The following is a 20,630-nucleotide window of genomic DNA, read 5'->3' as shown; positions in this document are numbered from 1 at the left end:
AGTTGCACCACAGCTGAATATTGTTAAACTGAATTCATCCTTTCATTTGTTTCTGATTGCTCTATAATGTTTACATATCTTACATATTAGTATGATCTTTTATAAAGCACACACCGAGGTTAAACCCGCCCAGAGAGAACTTTATTTTCCTTCTTCCCCCTTTCAGAAGGTGTGGAACTCTGTGGAACTCTTTTTTTTTTTTTTTTTTTTTCCTGTCAAATGAGCAGAAATCTTGGAACTGCTTAGTGCTCATTTCATCCAAAACGATGGGGCTGAGCAAGCAGGAATGTGGGTGGTGGGGAGGCAGGGAAAGGTGACATTTCCTTGCACAAAGGGATTGTCCCCATCCCCAGACAGAGTAAGTGTGAGGTGGAATTGCCTGTCTGGATGTAATCCTTGTCTGAGCTGGCATCATCACCCATGAGGGCAGCAGTCCCTGTGTGAACACGTTCAGCTGAAATATTTATAGATGCAGCTTATGACTCAAAGTCTGAACAGGTTCAGATTCCTCTCATCTTCTGTCTTCAAATTCCTGCTGCATTAATTGTGCAGAGATCACTCTCACCTCTAGCAGAGGATATCCTGTGTTTCAGTTTCACTCTATATAAAAGATAATAACTGTTACTATGTCTCACAGCGGGAGTGTGTCACAGGAGGAATTTCAGTTCAATGGAAGGCAGAAAATCTTGGGCTCCCTTTGAATTTGTATTTTAACTTCCAGAGAAGGATGACATCTCTTATTTGCTTTAAAAATAAAAATCAATTGCCCATAAATCTGAAACACATGTTGTTTTTCTACTAAAAAGATTAAGGATTTTCTTAAGCTCATTAAAGGAAAAAAAAATAATGACATTGATCCTCCTATATCACCATAAGAATGTCTGAAGGCAATTGAGAGCTGTAAAAGAGACATGGTGTTATTGTAACCAAAATAGCCCTGAATCTGGCAAATTGTGCCTTTCTTTTCTTCTGGGTTCTGCAGCAAACTTTGCACTATTTCTCCAACCTTATGCCTCTGTCTAGTCATGTGTTTTAGTGGGATTGAGTGGGATGTATGCTCAAACAGAATTAGGACCTTTTATTATGAAAATACAAATGCCAGCTGCTGCGTGGCTTGAAAGATTTAATCACCGTCCAAATATTTCAAGGAGGGGAAATGGAAACCATTTGCTGTTTCTGATGCATATAGCTACAGGAGGATGCTCATCCTGTTGCTTCTCAAAGATTGTGTGTCTGTTTTGGGGAGTTTGTTATTCCAAATTTTCTTCCTTTCCATGTGTATCAAAGCCCGGAGTCTGCAAAATGTGAGTTAAATTCCTTAAGTGAAAGGGGGAAATGGGAAATCTGATTATGCCCTATCATCAGTAAAGCCCAGCATGACAAGCCAGTGTTCTTTATTCCAGTTAAAAGTTCCCACAGCAACAAAACTGATAACCAAGTGCCCTGCTGGCTTTATTCATCGGTGTGGCAATTCCCGACGCCCTCGTTTGCTCTGTTCATGTGTTGAAAGTTTGCTGGAATGTGTACAAATGGTACTTTGCTAGTAAGAGGATAGGAAGGTCTTAGTGTAATGTGAGAAGAGCCAGCATGGAAATATCCTGTCCTAAATTCCTGTGAGTGTCCAAAACACAAAGCCAGAAGTACTGGCTGCAGGGAGAATTTGGTCTTTTAATGACTCTAAACATTTTTACAGGAGAATTTGGTAAATGGTAGACTAATGACAGGAAAAAGGTGTGGGGTTTGTATTTTATTTTATAAACTCTATTGTCCTTCTGGATGTTGAGACTTTCCTCTGATTTCATAAAGCATCTTGATGCCTTTCATGTCCTTTGGCTACTTGTTTTTTTCAGGTGACATAGCAGCTGGATTTTAAGCTTGATCCCTTTGCCATAACCAGATTTTTCCTTCAGCAGACTGCAGAACCCTGCAAAGTTCTCTGCATCACAAATATTTTGAGATAAGCCTTCAAAACCCCAGGCCCCTTCTGCCCTAAATGTACCTTGTCACCTCCTGGGACACTGTGCTGTGTCCAGGGTGGGAGTGAGCTGGGATGTTTGGGTTCTCCCCATGCTTCCATCACCAGCTCAGAGCAGAACTTTGGGAACTTTGACCACATGCTGTGTTCTCAGTAAGGTCAGTGAAGTGGAATTGGTCTAAAAATCAGCTTCTTTTAGGATTTGCTTTTTGTTGTGCTTCGTTTTGTTATTGAAGTCGTAAAAGAAGGCTTGCCCCATCGAGGTGATGAAAACTCAAAGCTGTATTAATTTGTAGTTTTAAGAGAAAACAAAACAAAACCAAATGTCTTTGCAATGTTTTTGACGTAGCTTCGTCCACTTGGAGTCATAAATGCCTTTGTAAATTCAGTGCAGCTATTCTTGCTCTTTAATGGGTTTAGTCAGCCAAAATCTTGCACAGACACACAGACACATGTGTACACATACATCTGTAGGGAAAGTAAGTCAGGGTGTCAGAGCTGATAAGGGAGAACCAAGCAGGATTCCCAGATTTGTTAGGTGCCTTCCTGAGAGAAATCAGCATTTCTTGACACTGTGGTGATGTATTTTGAAAAACAAATGTTTGTTGTTTTGTTTTCCTACTTAACTTCCTGACAAGAATCAGCTGTACTGTAAGTTTATGGCTGGAGCAGACTATTGTTTGTGCAGAAACCTCCCTGCTGCTGTATTTACTAAACATGTGTGATGCACAAATGCCAGTAAACTGCATCTTGGAGCATATTCCCTACTGACTAGTAAAAACTGCCTTTAAAGTTCAGCCTGTTTAAATATAGAGAGAATGTGCATCAAGTTTAACAGGAACAGGCTTGAATTTTTAATTATTCTCAAAACTGTTTTGATGTGAAGTCCAGGCTTTATTGAATTCAACAGCAAACCTTGAGCATCCTCCAATGGGTCTAGAATTTTGCTATTGAAGAGCGAGGTCCAAATACAAAAATCCCCATTGTTCCATTGACTAAGACCTCTCTTTTTGCTCTTCAGCATTGGAAACACAGAGACTGATTTTGTTAGGGAATTAATTCTCTTGAATCCTTCTCTGCTAGTAGTTCCCACCTTCTAGAAAACAGCAGTTGCAGATTTTGCCATCATCAGTGGGAAGTGTAGCATAAATCATGAGACGGTGTAGGACTGCACTGCTGTTCTCTTTTCCCAGTGAAGTCACAGCTGTGTCTCACTTGAGTGTATATATGTGGTCCTGGAAGAGAAAACATGGATCCTGCTTCCAAGAGAAGCCTGGCAGGGCATGGATGGCCTGTGTCCTCCAGGCTCTGCTGCAAGAATTCCATGTTCAGCCTGTGGGGAATTCACATTTCGTCTTTGGAGCAAGTCCTGGGACCCAAGTCCCACCATCCCAGTTCCTGATGTGTGCTGGCCTTACTTGCTAGACTGGACAGTGATCTGCTGAACCAGGAGGGAAGTCTCGAAAGTCTGTCTGGTCTATTGAAAGTGAAACCACTTTGCGAGAGGAAGGAAAATACCCTCCACCCTTATAAACTGGTAATTTGCATCTTCTGAAGGAGAGAAAGGAAATGAACCAGTGTCTCCCACATCCTGAGTGGTCTGACCACAAAAGCAGGGAGGGCAGGGGCCAGGCTGCCACTGTGCTGGGGATATTGGTGTGTGAGTGGTGGAGCACTGCTCTGTGCCTGGGAGACCCTGCTGGGATACCTGCCTGATCTGCCCCCACAGCTAGGAGTGGTTTGTGTAAAGCTAAGCCTAAGTGAGGGGCAGAGTCTGGTGTTTACCCCAGCGTGTTTGCTGCTGAAGCCAAGCAGATCCCAGCCCAGGTGTGTATCCTGCACCTGAGGCACCCCACTCTCCTGGCACTGTTGTGAGGGCACTGGAGCTTGGGCTTCCACTGCCAGCATGGAGCTGATGGCAGCTCTCAAGGGACACCGCTGTCCTCTGCCAGCAGGATTGCCTCCTCATTCTGGGCTCTCCAAATGTGCAGGATGGGTGCTCTGGAAACTCCTGTGGCTGATTACAGTGCCTGTGTTTGCTCATGCCAATTGAGTATCCCACTAGTCACTCTATTTAAGGCCTTTTCTGGAGAAATTAGGCAGTTTGCCTTTCTCTGTAAAATACAGCTCCTGTTCCTGAAATTTCTTACGTTCTGTTTGGCCAGGTCCTGCTGTTCTCTCAGTGGGGGTGATTGGGTTGTGGGCTGTGTATTGTCATCTAAAAATTATGTAAATGGGGGAAAACATTTTCCCACGGTTTTTTTGAGTAAATTTCTACCTGTACACCTCCACTTCTGTTGGTAATTCCAGTGGAGAAGCAGGAATTGTCTTGGTATTGGACTCTGATAGCTGCCAAGCTTTAATTGTGCAGTTCCTACTTTGACAAGCACTTGGATTCACTAGAGCTTTCTGTTGCTTTTCCAGGTCAGTGAAACCCCCATTTTTGTGCCTGGTGTTTGGGGACCCTATTTCTCTGCCATGGTACCTGGACTGTGGTTGAATGAGGGAGGCCAGAGTGCTACAGGAAAACTGGTGAGTGTTTGGAGACTGGCAATTCAGACCTGAAACACCTCCATAAGATCATGGGATGTACCAGGCTGCTGAAAGCAATTAACAATTAGATGAGTGTTATGTCTGTTATGTAATGCTAATTTGCATAGAGATAGGGATTATATACAGGGCATGTCTTCCTTTTATGGTGGTGGTGATGATTATTGTAATTATCTTACAGGCAAATTGGCTTCATTCTTTGCTTTAGCAGGAGGCTGACACAGACTTTGAGGTGAAGAAAATGATGCATATTGTATTATATAGATCAGTTGTGTTCATTGATGGGCATAAATAAAAGATATATGGACAGAATAGTAACATAGTAACATTATTCCATCACCTCAGTTGTTTCCCTGAATACAAAGAATCTAACAGGTTAATTTAATTTACCAGTAAAGCAGGGTTCACTAAGAAATGAATTTTCTTATTTACAGGAAGGCAGTCAGAACTAAAACACTAATACCAAATTTAAAGAAAGGCTGCAGGTACACAACAGTATTTAGGCTTGAGTCCAAAAGTGTCAGCAAGTCCTTGGTGACTGCTTAACCCTGGGGCTTCTGGGACTCCTTTTGATGATGTCTTGTGCAGGCTGCCCTAGAGCAGAGGCTGGGCAGAGTTCCAGAATAAAGCAGGGGTTTATTCAAAGGATCTCCTCCATGAATCCACCTTGGGCAGCACCAGAGCCCAGCCAGGGCTGCACCCAAGATGAACCAAAATGGTCCCAAAATGCATGGCCTGTCATGAGGTATATTTTTATAAGTTCTGCTCCATTTGCATATTGGAGTTCATTGTCCAGTTACAGCTTTAGGTTATGCAGTCCCACCCTGCTTGTTTTTCTCTCTCCAGCCCACGGGGTTTGTGCTCCTGGGCTGAGATTTGGATCATTTGTCCTTGGTGCCCAGCTGGAGCAGGAATTGTTTTGTCTCCCTGCTCTGTGCAGAGAGCTCACCATCCCCTAATGTGAAGCTCAGACCCACACACTAAAGCAGCACAGAATCTGAAAATATAAAGCCAAACCCTGAGGCATCGGTGTCACCTTGCCCAACCTGTGGACACCCTGGCTGCCCTCAGGGCTGAGCTGCAGGGGCCTCTGGAGAGGCTGCAGGAGACAGCCCCAGGCCTGGGGGGGTCCCTGCAAAGTCCCAAGTGCAGGTGGGTTTGGTCTGTCACAAACTGCAGCTGTGATCACTCCTGACTCAGCAGCACCCATCTCTTTACAAGCCTGGAGATGGGAGTACATGGCCAGGAAATGCACTGGGGCATTGCTGCATTTAAACATTCCATATGGAACAGTCACTGAATGAGAAGCAGAAATCCTCCTGGATCAGGAAGCCCAGACACACCCCAGGCTGAGCTGTGGCTGGGGATCCCTCCTGCGCTCTCTCCTTGGCCACACCAACCTGACATTGCTCTGTGTCACAGCTGCAGTGGCACAGTCATTCCTCCTCCTGCAGCCTGGCTTCCCACCCCACCTCCAGCCCATCCTTAGCCTTTTGGCTAAAAACTTTTTAATTAATAATTAATAATAATTTTTAATAATTGCTTTTGCAGCAGGTAAGATGTGTGTGCTTTAAATTTTTCAGGTAAAGATTGGGCTAGGACCAAAACGTGTCCCATTTTACAAATAACTGCTATAACCAGACATTATTTTATATGGACATTATTTAGTTTTATAAATAACACTACCATTTTTCAATGAAAATAGCAAATCTTGTGTGCTGCTTTGCAAGAATACTTTTGAGAAGGAAATTTCTGTGTGCTTGATTCTGAACAGGTAAATACACTTATCTAAGTTCCAGACAGGATACAGGCAGTCAGTAGTTTTTCTTGGCTGGCTCACAGTAGTTCCATGCTTAAAATGTACAATGAGAGTTAAGGCATTTGAAAAAGATGATTTTAAAAATCCTTTCCTTTCTTGTACCAGAGAACAAGGTGTTCCTGAATCATTAAAAAAATTACTGGGGAAAAGGAACAGTCTTGTTAGGACCCACAGCAAAAGTCAGCTTGAAGTACTTTTAGGAATATTAGGGAAAGTGTCTCATTAAAACACTCTTGGAATATCCCCTGTGGTTTTCTTGAGGTGGTGTGAACAGAAGACACACAGGGAGCCATGGGAGGAGACACTGCACTGTGCAGGGTACACTGCATTTATTATCTCTGTCATTTCAAAGCTCCTGCTTTCTCACACCTCAAGTTTTCTGAAAACAAACAAACAAAAAAAAGAACATGTTTAGAGATTCTCTCCATTGCTTGATCAACACCCCAGGTGAATTATTTCCATACAATTTAAACAGTCTGATCAAACTTCTTAAAAATGAAGTTAATCTCTTTAAAAAACTCTAGGTTTTTTTTGGGATACAGCTGCAAAAGAAATCAGTTTGATTTTGAAACCTGTTTTAGATAGAGTCCAAATGAAGAATTAAGAAGTCCCTTATTCTGCTAATTCTTTCTTTGTATATTCAGTGGTGTTTTACACTACATTTTCAAAGTTTATAAGAAGAAATATATTGCAAAACAGAGACAAAGGATGACATGACATCATTGCAAAATGTGTAATAAAAAATACCAGGAGAGGGTTTCTAGATGCATCCCTCATGTGGCCATGGCTTGAATTAAGGGCAAACTTTGTAACTCCTGTAGCAGTTCTCAGTAACAGTGTTTTCAGAGCAGACACCTATATATATGTTTATTTATAGATTTATTTCTGAATTTAAGAGCTGCCCCTATGTTCTGAAGAGATTCTGCAGGATTGCAGAATTCAGGCCTGAGCTGTGTTTCTGGTGCATGCACACATTTGACCTCTGTCTTTGATGCTGATCTGAGGGAGAACAGACATGCATTATTTTCTTTGCTGTGTTCACATGTGTATGCTTCATTATGTGGTTCAGGACTAGACTCATGCTGTTAAGATTAAATACCAATGTGATTTGCTGTCAATAAGTACTGCTCAATATACTCAGTGCTCTTGAGTAGCTGTAGTTTTGCCTCCTTAGCTTTTACTGTCACCTCTGATGGGATATTACCAAGAGGCCACAAAACCTGCTGAATTATTGCCTTAAAAGCCCATATTATTCTACCTGATACTTTGTTTTGTGAGTAATGGTAACCACTCTGGAGAGAAAGGACAAGCTGATTTATAAATTCAGCATAAGATAGAGCTTATATTGATCTTCTTTTATAGCAATAATTGCTTCTCAGGGTATACATTTGGTTTCCTGCAGTGAATGCATGAAGCATCTATCAGGATGACAACACACCTTGTGTTTTATCATAACAGTGTGTTAGAGAAAGATGTTGTGGGGATTTGGGCCAAGAAGATGCTTCTGGTAGAATTCCAATGAGGATCTCCATGCAGAATGGGACAGAGTAGAGGATATGCAGGGGGTGTTGGACAGGAAAAAAGTCATTCTTTCACCTTAATCTCCTGACTGAGGAGCTGCATGCTTAGCATTTGGCCTGGGTTTGGTGCAAGGTTGGTTGTTTTTCTTACTGTTTATATGCCAAATCCTGAATTTCAGTGGGAGTTTTGCCATTGGCTTTGCTAGGACTAGGATTTAACACTTCATGAGTAATTTAGAAGCTCTCTTGTCTTTTTTAGAGCTATGACACTGCCTTTCCCTTTTCCAGGATTGAATTTTCAAGATGTAATCATCCTTAAAATGTTGCTTTTCTCTTTTTCAGATCGATCATGTGGTGCGAGGCCACGTCGCCTTCCCAGAACTGGAGGCAAGGGCTGAAGCCAGGTCAGTGTTTTATTCCTTTATCACATACCTGCCTCACAGACTGATGCACACTGTATTCCCAGCAGTGTCCTCACTCTCACTCAGGGAATTAACAGTCTGATAGCAGGCTGGAACTATTTACAAAGACTTTGCAGGTGATTGCTCATAAATGTAAGGTTTAAACTCGCCTCAGACACCTTTGGCATGTCTAAGTAAACATGTTAACTTTTTGCTTTTCTATCCAGCCCAAAGTATTTCTTGATTCTGTAGCACCAGCCCTGTTCAGCAGACCTCCATGCCTTGGGCTAGCAATATGTCTTAATTTGTAGGTGAAATAATTAAGCTCCAAGGATGGGATGTAGCTTAATTAGGAATACATTATTCAGTATTTTTGAAACAGTCATCTAAAGGAAGGTATAGTCACCGTATGAGAAACTCCTGCTTGGCAGCACAAATAGAAGAGAAACACAGGATGAATTTTCAGACAAAGCTTTAAATGGAGGGGTGACTTTGAGGTAGCTCCAGGATTCCTTGAACAAGAGGCTGTGTGTGATGTGAAATTTGAGCTTGTTCTGCTTTAGAAGTGGATGAAGACAGTTCGGATACTTCTGTCAGGCCTGGACTTCCTCAAGCTTTTTTGGCTTGGATTCATTCTGAGATGGTTCACATCACTCCCAGAGAGGTCTTAGCTGAACCGTTGGGCACGTTGGATGACAATGTGATTCTCTTGAATGTCTTTTTCCTCCTTAGATTAAAAAAAAAAAAAACAGCAAACTTGGCATTTTCCCTTCAGTTTCTCCCTCTGGTCTGAGAGGCAGGGCCAGTCCTGATAGATGGATTAAGCACGTGCTGTTACAGAGATATTTGCAGCCCTCCCTGGGGAGGTAAAGCTCTACCTGGTTTCTCTGGATGACCCTTCCTTGCTTTGCAGGGCCCACTGCCTTACTTGTTTGTAAAGAACTTGACCAGGATTCCCAGAAATGCATTGGACTTCATTCAATATGAAACAGATTCATGCTTCCTAGAATTCTCTTTGTTGTTCTTTGGAAAAGGAAATCAGGAAATAAATGCATCTGTGTATGTTTGGAATAAAGATTGAACTGGGTCTTTTTCAAAATTCTGGCTTCCAGGCCATTTTTCCAGTGCCCCCATTTGAAGCACAAGCATAAGACAAACAGTTTAGTCTGTAATGCCAGGATAAACCATTTTTTTGTCTTGGAAAAATGCCTATGGAGTAGCCTACTTGTGTCTGCTGGGTCTGATACTGAACTGACTGACCACAAACTGAGATTGTGATGTGAACAGGACACTAAACACAGAATATTGGCAGTAGAACTCCATATTATCCAAGGGTATGGTGTCATAACTTTGGATTTGAGTCTCCTGCAGTTAGTAACATGGTGGGAGAATAGCACTGATAGTAAGAGTTGTAATATTTTATAAAAAGAGTAATAATATTTTACTAAGTTAATTTGCTCAATGGCATTTTTGTAATGCTTTCCAGGTATCACTCTCCTTTTGAAATGTTGGTATTGCTATAAATTTACTAAACAAGTCTCATATTAATTCTCTCATCTTCTGTCTCCCTGTCCTTCTCAAATATTTGTTAAATTTAAAGAATTTCATTTGAATGAACAAAAATGAGGAACTTGGAAATTTGAACTTGTTTTTTTCTTGTTATTTTTTCCTTTCTATTTTTCCATAATTCCCCAAACTTCAACCTTATCCTAGGTACAAGTAGCAGCTGCTGTTGGCCAAAATTCTGGATTATGTGTTTACCAACATTAAGTCATATACACAGAATAAAAATGATCCCAGAATCACAGAAGGGTGTGAGTTGGGAGGGGCCTTACAACCCACCCAGTCCCACCCCTGCCATGGGCAGGGACATCTTCCACTGTCCCTGGTTGCTTCATGCCCTATCCAGCCTGGCCTTGGACACTTCCAGGTATCCAGGGGCAGCCACAGCTTCTCTGGGCACCCTGTGCCAGGGCCTGCCCACTCTCACAGGGAACAATTCCTTCCCAAAATCCCATCTAACCCTGCCCTCTGGCACTGTGAAACCATTCCCCCTTGTCCTGTCACCCCTGGCCCTTGTAATTGTCTCTCTTCATCTTTCTTGTAGGCTCCCTTCAAACATGGTATCTTGTTTGGGAGGATTATTGGTGATGATAAATTATTTCACTGGAATTCTCAGCAGAACAGATCAGAGAATTTGGTTTATTATGTTTAAGAATATTCTCTGTGTGGTTGTAGGAATTTGAATCTGTTCAGCCACTGCAGATAGCCATGGAGGGGAAACCAAATTCCATACTTTGGTGTGCAATTCCATATTGCCTTTACTTCCCATCCAGGATGCAGTGAAGAGCTAAGCACATGCATGTCTGGATCATTAAATAAAGAACATGAGAGGTCACAAATCCATAGCTCTTGGTTGCTCTCACCTCCTTCTGCCTCCCCAAACCTGCCCTCCCTTTCTCCTGAGGCTGCCAAGAGGAATGGCAGGTTTGGAATGGCAGGTCCCTGCTGAGCAGCTGATCTGGGGAGTTTCCCTGAGCAAACTCTCCTTTGCCCCCACCAGAGCAGATTTCCAGCTGTTTTAGCACCGCTGCAGAGATTTGTGGTGGCTTGGGAGGGTGTGAGAGGCTCAGACAAGCAGCTCTGACCACTGCTGCTGAAGGCCAGGCTTATGCAACCCTCCCAGTCCTATTCCTGGGTTCTTTTTTACCCTTCTTTTACTGGAAGTGGAGAGGGTTGAATTACAGATGGATTTTCTGGACAATTTAAATGTAGCATTTGGTCTATCTGATGGGCCCAATCTGTGAGCACCAAAACTTGGGGTTTTTCAGGCAATTCAGTGAGTTGCAGAAATTGCTGTGATGTTATCACTTTCACTCCTCATCTTGCATATTGTGTAGATCTGGCATTTAGTCATCACTGCTCTGTTAAATCCTGTTCAGGTAGATTAGAGAAGGAAATTAAAATAAATAGTATCCTTTTTTGCTTTAAAGTTTAAATAATTCTGTTTTCTAGAATGACCATTTCTAATCTGATAGAGAAGGAAAGTGTCTAACTGGCAGCAAAGTTTGTGTGACTTTGGCACTTGGTGATGTGCTGGTTTAGGGCAGAATTCCCTTTCCTACAGATCTCAATGCCATTTCCTCATCTGAAGAGATGTCTCCTGAAAAGAAAGCACTGAAGTTGCACACACAACATCCACCAGCAATTCTGGCATCTTTCTAGCAGAATATAAGAATCATATCTGGCAGATCTCTGTGTCTCTAGATGGCTTAGAACCTTTTTTTTAAATTTAGAAATTGAAAAAATTAGGATTTTTTTTTTCCCCTGAAAAATACCTGCTGGCATCTTTCAGATTAAATACCAACCTCTGGTTGCTTTCTGAAGTTGTGTCCCATGTATGAACACAGCTTTGGGAAGCCTTGCATTGATTTCTTGTTCTCCACTTTCAGCACAGTTCCTTTTTTCATGGCATCAGCTCATGCTCAGCTCTGCAGGTCCCTGGCAGCTGCCCCTGATACTTTCACAGAGTAAAATAGAAAAAGCTCCAGGAGGTGATGGTGTTACACTGATAAACACAAAGGTGGTAAAAAAGGCTCTGGCAGGTGTTTGAGGGATTTGCTGGTCACTCAGTCCAAATGTAGTGCCTTGAACCCTTATCTATATTTAGGAAAAAAAATAAAATGTGAAAAGGTGTGGGAAAAAGTGTAATTCCAAGGTTATGTGGATCTTAAGCATATTTGGCTCAACTTCAGCCTCCTTTTGTTCAAATCCTTGTGTTCTGACAGAGCTGCACAAATGGCTAATCCTTGTGAGAGCAATCAGCCAGGATGGAGAGGAGAGGAGAGAGAGGCTGGGATGTCTGGTGGTTGAGTGAAGCTTTCCTTTTTTATCCTTCCCAACAGTCAAGCCATGATTGAGACTGGAATTAAAACTACTTTATCCTTAGCATGTACTGCTTGTAGTGGAGTCTTTAGGGATGGAGAAAACAGGGCCACTTTTACAAGAACAGGAAAGAAATGATGGTGACCTCCAAATTATCATAATTTGGGTCCAGGAAGACACATAAAGCACATTTAAAGGACGTGAATAATGATGTAAATTAGTTATTTTAATGTCTTCCAAGTGTACTTCATTTTGAATGATATCCTCTGATAATGTACACATGGTAAGGTATAATTGAAAAAACATGCAGCTGAATGGTTGAATGCAAAGTATAAATATACAGCTGCTAGTGGGTCAGAAGTCAAACTAGTAAAGCATATGCCAAATTCCCTTAGGGATCTCATTAGTGCATGATTGAATATACATGTAGAGGCTAAATGAATATCACTGTTTGGGTCTGCAGTGGATGAGACAATGACTAATCAATTGTAATTAGGGTTAGATGCTATTATTGACCCACATGTCTAGAATTAAATGCCCCACTTGGAGATTTCCAAGGAGTTGGAAAATTTCTGTGGGTTTGTTTGTGATAGGATGAGTGCTTGAAAAAAATATTCTGACTGTAATTGCAACATTTTTTAAATGGAATGTCACTAGATTCATTGCAAGCCAAGGCACTGAAGAATTCACCATTAGTCTTAAGTCCAGGAAAAAAGTCTGTTGGATATTGTGGAGTTGGGTGTAGCATCTGAACTTAGATACAGTCATATTTAGGCCCATGTTGGGCTCCTCCCTAAAATAGCAGCCACTCACTTTCTCTCCTCCACCCTTAGTGCTGCATTTTAATCATAACACACACTGAAATAATTATGGTTTAAAAAAGGAAAGCTGTACATCCAGCGCTATTGATTAATCAGAGAAATTTTTAAACATTTGCAAAGGAATTTGGTTTTCATTTCTGTCTGGAGTCCTTACTCCTCCCTTAGCTGTGAGAGAGGAGCAGCAGGAGCCCCCAAATCTCAAACAGCTCTGGGGATTCTTAGGAGTCAGAGCACAAGCTCAAGGTCACATTATCTCCCCTCATCCCAGGAAATTAAGGATTTCTGATGGCCTGTTGAGCCCACGTGCACAGAGATATCCCTGCAGTGCCATGGCCTTGGCAGGCAGTGGGGTTTTGCTGTTCTTTAGTGGGGTTTCTGCATTTAGTGGTGGTACAAATGTTTTATGTTTGAGGAATAACCTCCCCCCTCTTTTTCCAACTTGTTTTTCTTGCAGTGCTCACAGTATATATACATACTTGAACAGTCACCTGGATCTGATTAAAAAATCTTTGCCTGTGGGTTTCCTCACTGTTGATTTACATGTTTGGCCAGATTTCCATGGTAACAGATCTCCCTTAACAGATCTGACACTAAAGGGCATGGTAAGAAACAGCCTGTCTTTGCAAAAAGGTCAATACAGGGTAAAAAGAAAAAAAAAAGCCTTTTGGAAGGAGCTTTTCTTTAATTTTGAGTGTACTCCTCCTTAGCTATTTACACTGTCCCAAAGGATCTGGGTTTCTTACTGCATTGCTGATGTTTCAGTAGAAAATCAGAGATCATTGTACTTGAGATATCACTACAGCCACATAAATTTTCTAAAAACTTGAGGAATGTTGTGTGTGTGCAGGTACCTTTCCCAGGAAACACATTTCACAGCTCTTGCTGCTGTTATCTCACCTGTGAGATAACAAATCTTGCAATTTGTTGCAATGAATTTCAACAGAAATTTGAGTAAACCTGTCTGGGAAAGGAATGAAATATCCTGACCATAGGTGGTTGATTTAAACTGCTTTTCAGCCCAACTTTCAGAGTTTGGGTGTTCCTCTTCCTTGAATTTACAGTGGTAGATCGGCTCACTCACAAGCCAGGGCTGTGCAGAACTGTAACAGAAGGGGGTCATAAGAATATAATTTGGTGATATCAAAATACCTGGTGATTAATGCAAATATCTCCTTCAAAATGGCAAATTGTCCTTGAAGTGAGCCTCTCCAGCTGCTCACCAGCACCAAAATCTGCTGTATTTAAGGCTGAGAAAGGAAAGGCATAAGCACTGCTGCATATGTTAAGCCACAAATGAGGGAAACATTAAAAAAAAAAAAAAAGGCCTATATATTTTTGGGTCCTAATAATACCTCCATTATTTTATGAAAGAATTACATACTGCAGCAAAATCAGAATTTCCTTGGTATGATGGCTGTATGCAAATACTGGTAATAGCAACCCATTTTTTCTGTCACAATTCTGTCTGCATTCAGGTCTTGCCTGATATTAATCCAGAGTAACTACAGTGCAGTATTGATTTATGTCAGAGTAAAGGAGGTTAAGATATAGTATTTAATTATTAATTGTGTTTCAGTGTTAGGGTGCTTGGGAGGGAGGGGGAGAAATGCTTTTAAAAAGTTATTTTTATGTAATAGCATTTTCATATTATTACATTAAATACATTCACGAGCAATATCTGAGTCATAACATAAAACTGTCAGAGTTAATCTATCTCTAATCCCATACAATATGCTGTTTGTTCTTTATTTCTTCACAAGGGCAAGGATAATTTATGTGGCTCTTCCCCAGATCAGGAAGAACATGTTTAACATAACATTATGTGTACAGCTCACAGGAGTAAGGCTTGGAATTAGCACTTAAAACTTGTTACAACAAGAAGCCATAGAGAATAATAGAGTTTTACTTTGGCTGGATTTTTACATCTTCCTTTTGATCTTTGCACAGGTGGTTGGACTAACATTGTCTCGGGGTCTGGATGAACTTGCCCTTATCTACCTGGCCACGATCCAAGCCATTGCTGTAAGACATTTTTAGTGCATAAAAGAAGAAATGAATTGTTCTGTGCAGACTGATCATTCCCTTCTGCTAACCAGATTTCCAATAATACATGAATTCACTTCATGGGCTTCTTAAAGGAGCAAGATACTGTTCACCCACATTAGTGACCACCCCCAACTGGAGGATAATCAACAGACTCTGGGGGAAGATGTTTCCCTAAAAAATCCCTGGAAAAATCCTGTCCTTATGGCAGTTCTGTACGTGGAGCTTTTGCCTCTGGTGCAGATGTGAGGGAGGAGGCTGACAGCACAAGGAGCAGTGTTAACATCCCAGCTGTCCTGAGAGAGGCTGAGAGAGGGAAAGAAAAGCTCTGGCAATTGTACAAAGGTCTCTGTGCTGCCCTGAAAAGCCTCAGCTTCAGATTGTTCCCAAATCTGTGGATGTGCCCTCCCTGCCCGCTGGGTGAGGCAGAGCTCTGTGCCAGGGCTGTGCTTCAGCCCTAGCAGGGCACATCTTCCCCCTGTGTCCCTGCCCCGAGGGGAGCAGTCCCAGCCTGTGGCCGTGGCTGGGCAGGGCAGGAAGGCTGGGAAATGTCCCTGCTGTTTGCCAGCACCAGGGATGGGGAATTTCTCGGAATTCTTTTTGTTCTGCCCTGATTTTCTGTTGAACCCAGGATTTCCAGTTCACGAGAAGTTCTGTTTTGAGGTGAAACCCTGGCTCACAGAAGTGGTTTGGGAAACCTGGCCCAGGGTGTTTCCAGTGGGACACGCTGTCCCCAGCCCTCTGGTGACTGAAATCCACATTCCTTTAACAACCTTTCTGCCCATTTTTTATTTTTATTTTTTTAAAGTTTGTCGAACTTGAGGTGTTTTTGCAAAACATGAACAGTCTGCTGAACTGGGGAGTTTTCCTGACAAAACTCTGTTCAGTTGGAAAGCTTTCAAACTCCTCTCCTGGTTAAACAACAACTTTTCTAGGCTGGGTCAGCCATCTGGGATGGAGAGGGTGGGCGGCTGCTGTAAATTTATTGGGAATTGTTCATCTCATGTGTTAACCCTCCCTCTTCAGCAAATAAGGAGAACTTAACCCCAGCCTGGGATTCATTGTTGGGAGTTTGGAGCCTTTTGCAGATGAATGTAGCTGGGTTATACCTGATGCTTCAGTATAATCCCACCATTGAAAGAAGAAAGTGGAGGAGAGGTTCAACAATGCCAGGGACTGATCCTGCCCCTGAAAGGAACTTCCCAGTCTGGAACAGGTGCCCTGTGATTATCTCGTGCTAACGAAGTGGAAACCTTCTCTGCTGGAAATCCTGGGAAAGTCACCTATTATCTCATTATATGATACAGCTCAAACTTGATTGTAAAACACAAATACTGTCTTGAGCAGTAAACTCAGCAGCTGCATATCTTTGGGAGAGCTGATTGAGCTGATTTAATATAAAAAGGACTTATTGTAGTTTTCTTTCCACTGTAAGTTAAGGGAAATTATTTTTTCCCCAAAGCATTATTGAAACAGTAACTAAAAAGTAGACAGAGAGCATTGGTTTTGACTCTATATATTTACTAATTGCTAATGGGATACCAAGGAAATTAAATTTTCACTCCCAATTTTAACTTCACTTTTATTGAAGGAAACAGTTGTAGTAATCCTGTACCATTAGCTGTCTTCAATGGATGCAAGATAAACTTTAAACCTATGTAAAAATCGTGTACAAAGTGTAAGCCTGCCCACAGAATGTTAATCTCTAGTTTTCTTTTCAGCAGGAGATGCTTTTTCCTTTTTATATAAAATTTGCATTTGAAGCCCCTCAATTTGCATTTTCTCCAACCCAGGATTAAATTAGTCCCCCCCCCACCCACAGTGAAATAAGTCTGGCTTTAATTTAAATTGCTGTGTGAATACAATTTTCCAGGCAGGTAAACACAAAATAATTTTCACAGCATGTTCTTTCTCAGGGTCTTTGACGTGTGTATGTTGTGAGAGAAGTTGTTAATAAATTTGAATTTCAGAAGCAGTGAAAGAGAATCTCCTTTTAACTATTCACTGCAAAATGCAATGCAACAGTTGGCCAGATGAGAACATGAGCAGAGATGTAATTGTGGCTGTCCAGCCCGTTCTGAGCAGGCAGGCTCCTTTTGGAGCAGTTGGTTTTTCCATAATTAAAATTGTGGCTGTGCAATTTGGAGATCAGCCCTCTGTGTCAATAGGGAAGCAATGGATTTAGTCAGCTGGGGCTGGGGATGCTCAGGTTCCTCTGAACTGCTTGTCTAAAAATCAAAATAAATGTGAAGGCCTGTCCAGAATAGTGCTGGGCGTTCACTGTGGACATCTCCAGCCTGGTGGAGCCCTGCAAGTTCCATTTTCAGTAGCTTTTATTTGAAGAGGGGTTTGTTACAGCTGCAGCCCTCTTAATGAACTGCAGCATGGTTTAAAGAAAGCTTAAATAACAGTTTATGAAAACTCTGACCAGATTGTGGGGAATCTGCCTACCAAGAGTCAGCCTGGGCAACATTTTGCCTTGAATTTGACATTTTGTCAAATATGAGCTTCAAACTTAACTTCCAAGGTATTATAAAGAGCTGGGAATTATTTTTGGTCAAATAGTTTGTCAAAGAAATGGAAAATATTCTTGCAAGAAGAAAATAGGGAGAAGGTTGACTTCAGTGAGGAGGGAACAAAAGCGAACAAAAAGAAAAAAAAATTTTTTTTTTTTTAATGGCAGAGCATTTGCTTCTGCCATTCTGATTTGAGTTTCTCAGAATGGAGACTGAAAATGAAAAGTTTAAAGTATGCCTGCATTTGAGATGTTTCAATTAATCCAGCCATGAAGTGGAACATTTTATTTTGCATAGGGCAAAGGCCAAGAGAAATAGTTAGGCCAATACAAAATTCTTCAGGTTTTCCTTTTTGCTGAAAAGACAGAAAACAGCTTTTTATTTGCTGTTCTCTTTTCTTCTGTTTTGCTATTTGGCTTCAGAATTGAAACCTCTTTTCTGAGCTGGATTTTCAGATGCTATTGCACAAAGTAAAGAGAAGGTTCTGGTGGGGATGCCTTTGCCATGCAGGTGTACTTCTGTTCCTGGCTGCACTCCTATGCTCATCTGCTTCTGGTTTTTTCCCCTCTTTCTGAAGTTAGGAACAAGACACATTTTGGAGGCGATGCAGGCTGCAGGACATGAGATCACCACGCTGTTCCTGTGTGGTGGGCTGAGCAAGAACCCTCTCTTTGTGCAGATGCATGCTGACATTACTGGTGAGCTTGGGGAAGTGCATGGAAAGTAGTGGAAATACTTATTTTTTAGGTGTCTAAGTACTTTGTCTTTGGAAAAATAAAGACTTCCTATAGAGCTGTATTTTGCTGCATAGCCAAAAAATGTGCAATTAAATGTTCCTTCTATTGGCTTCATCCTATTTGACTTGTGACACTTCCTGCTCATGCTGGGCATTGCATCCATCCTATAGAACAATTCTTTCCTGAATTGCTTCCATGCCTGTGTCACTGACATGGTTTAGGGGACAACATCTGGATCCTCCCTCCTGCAAGGTGTTGCCCTTGGTTTTGCAGAATTCCTGGTGGGTGGAAGGCCCTGGGTGTGTGCTTCACTACAAGAGGAACTCCATGGTGTTTCACTCCATGGTGTGTTTGGTCCCCCTTCAGCCTGTGTGTGTTGGACATCTCTGCACACCTGCAAGTCCATTGAATATACTTCCAAAAATGTGGGAAAAATAACAAAATTTGGTGTAAAGGACTGCAGAGAAACATTGAGTGATGTGTGTTATGGGTTTATTTCAAATTAAGATCAGTTAAGCTGTCATAAATGAAGCTTAAGGCCCAGATTTGGGGAGTTTAGTCTGGAGATCTGACATCAAACATCAAACCACACTTTATAACCCTGATGGACAAGCAAAAAACATACTGCCTGTTGACCTTAAAATTCACTAAATATATTGTAGTCAAAGTGATGCTTTGTGAAAAATGATGTTAAGTCAGTGCCTTTCCTTCAGAAACTCACATATTTTAGGTGAATTTCAGCTACATGTGGAGTTGGGCTGCTGGGTGGTGATGTGTAAAAGAAAAGATCTGTGAAAAGGTATTCTGATTAAAATGTAATCACAAGTTCTTTGACTGTAACTAATGGCCAAGTACAATTCAGTACAAAAAGGCCTTTTTGCAGTCTGGAGTTCTCCCCCATTTGTAAAATCAGTGACTGACAAGGGATGTCAGAGTTCATCTAACTGAAATGCTCTTGGTTATGTTGAACTCATTAGAGCCTATCAGATAAAATAACTAACATTCCAGGATCAATCCCCCATTCTTTCCTGAAAAGAAAAAAATCTGAATATATTATTGTTAGCAACAAATGCCCATGACTCAGCCATGCAGACATCCAATAGATAATTCCACAGGCCACTTAAAAAGTATCTTGATCTTTTTGTTTGCCTGGTAAGAATTCCGTATTCATTCTGACCGTGCGGGAAATGGGCAGTAAATTTTAGAGCACGCTGAAAATTGCTCACTGACGCCTGGCAAAGAGCCACAGAGCTCTGAGCTTGAGATTTGCTGTTCCAAGCTGACCCAAGTCCTGAGCTGTGCTTCAGCTGAGCTGCAGGAATGCTCAGGTGACAGGGCAAGCTTTGCATCAACTAACTGAAAGCCTGCTGTGAAGTGAATTTGTTTTTTTGTATCAATAATTTTATTTCTCGTTTTGCAAAGTGGGTGTTTTGCCTTTTTCCTCTATGGAAGTTGTCCGTGGCTGATTTTAGGACTTCACCCAAATTTCAGCTCCTTCTAATCTTACAGCTGGCTCTCAGGAGCAGCATTTTTTGGGGTATAATACTGTGGAGACTGTTCTGAGCAGGAATTCCTGCTCCCACCCCTGTGTTTGCATCATCATTCACTGAATGACATTATCTCAGCACTGGAAATGCAGACATATGCCAAATACTGCAGGAATATTAGATTTTTCAGCTTAGTGAGGAGAAGCATCTGAAGTGCAGCTAGAAAAGTATTTAGATTTATGCTCTTGGTTTAGATTTTTCAGGGGAATTAAGAAAGCAGGCTAGGTTTTTTTGTCTTTTTAGCCTTTTCCTGCTTTTGTTTACACTAGTGAAACAGGTCTCAGAAAATTCTGCATAAACCAAGGGAAAGTATGTTCTCAATAGTACCCATGGGTGATGAAATACTAATATTTAATTCTACTTTAGAATCTATATTTTTTTCTTGTTTTTCCAGTGTTTTAATTTTGTTTTCCAGTATCTTGCACAAATTGGAAGACAAGATTTCTATTATTATTTCATACATAGCTTGAGAAAGTTTACTACTCATATTTTCATGTCTTCCAGCAAAACCAGGCTGGCTTTGTTGGCTGTATGTTCAAAACCAAACACAAACAGTCTTTTTTTGTTTGTTGCAAAAGAGACAAAACGGAGACCGCCTTGTATTCCCCTCCAGGTCAACTTTTAATAGTGGTTTGGGAGGGTGTGGGTAACAGGTTTATACCAAGCCCTTTGAATGAGATAAATAGCCATTGTCAAAGATCTGGGGGGGTTGTTTTTTGTGTGCTTTATGTTCTGCATTAATATTTTGCCAAAATGATTTTATTTAAATGCTGCACTTTCCTTGGAGCCTGGAACCACAGAGCAGAGCAGAGAGAT

General features: G+C 41.5%; 1 protein-coding gene across 17 annotated transcripts in view; it reads left to right on the top strand.

Annotated features, from left to right (window-relative positions):
• The window catches only part of FGGY (FGGY carbohydrate kinase domain containing), a 259,625-nt gene that overhangs the window by 205,445 nt on the left and 33,550 nt on the right, over nucleotides 1-20,630 (top strand). For 16 of the 17 annotated variants that reach the window (XR_009487461.1, XM_059853683.1, XM_059853680.1 and 13 more), the window contains 5 exons: nucleotides 4,400-4,507; nucleotides 8,207-8,268; nucleotides 13,426-13,573; nucleotides 14,919-14,993; nucleotides 18,108-18,228. Coding sequence is in view for 16 of the 17 variants with exons in the window: in XM_059853683.1 (XP_059709666.1) it covers nucleotides 4,400-4,507; nucleotides 8,207-8,268; nucleotides 13,426-13,573; nucleotides 14,919-14,993; nucleotides 18,108-18,228 (514 nt within the window). In the remaining variant the exon portion in view is untranslated. The remainder of the gene's footprint in view (nucleotides 1-4,399; nucleotides 4,508-8,206; nucleotides 8,269-13,425; nucleotides 13,574-14,918; nucleotides 14,994-18,107; nucleotides 18,229-20,630) is intronic. The other variant, XM_059853689.1, reaches the window with a different exon arrangement.

Source organism: Haemorhous mexicanus, chromosome 9 (assembly GCF_027477595.1).
Source record: "Haemorhous mexicanus isolate bHaeMex1 chromosome 9, bHaeMex1.pri, whole genome shotgun sequence".
In the NCBI taxonomy this organism is placed as follows: Eukaryota; Metazoa; Chordata; class Aves; order Passeriformes; family Fringillidae; genus Haemorhous; species Haemorhous mexicanus.
Note: the sequence above shows the minus strand (reverse complement) of the source record. Positions and strands in the feature narration are given on the sequence as shown.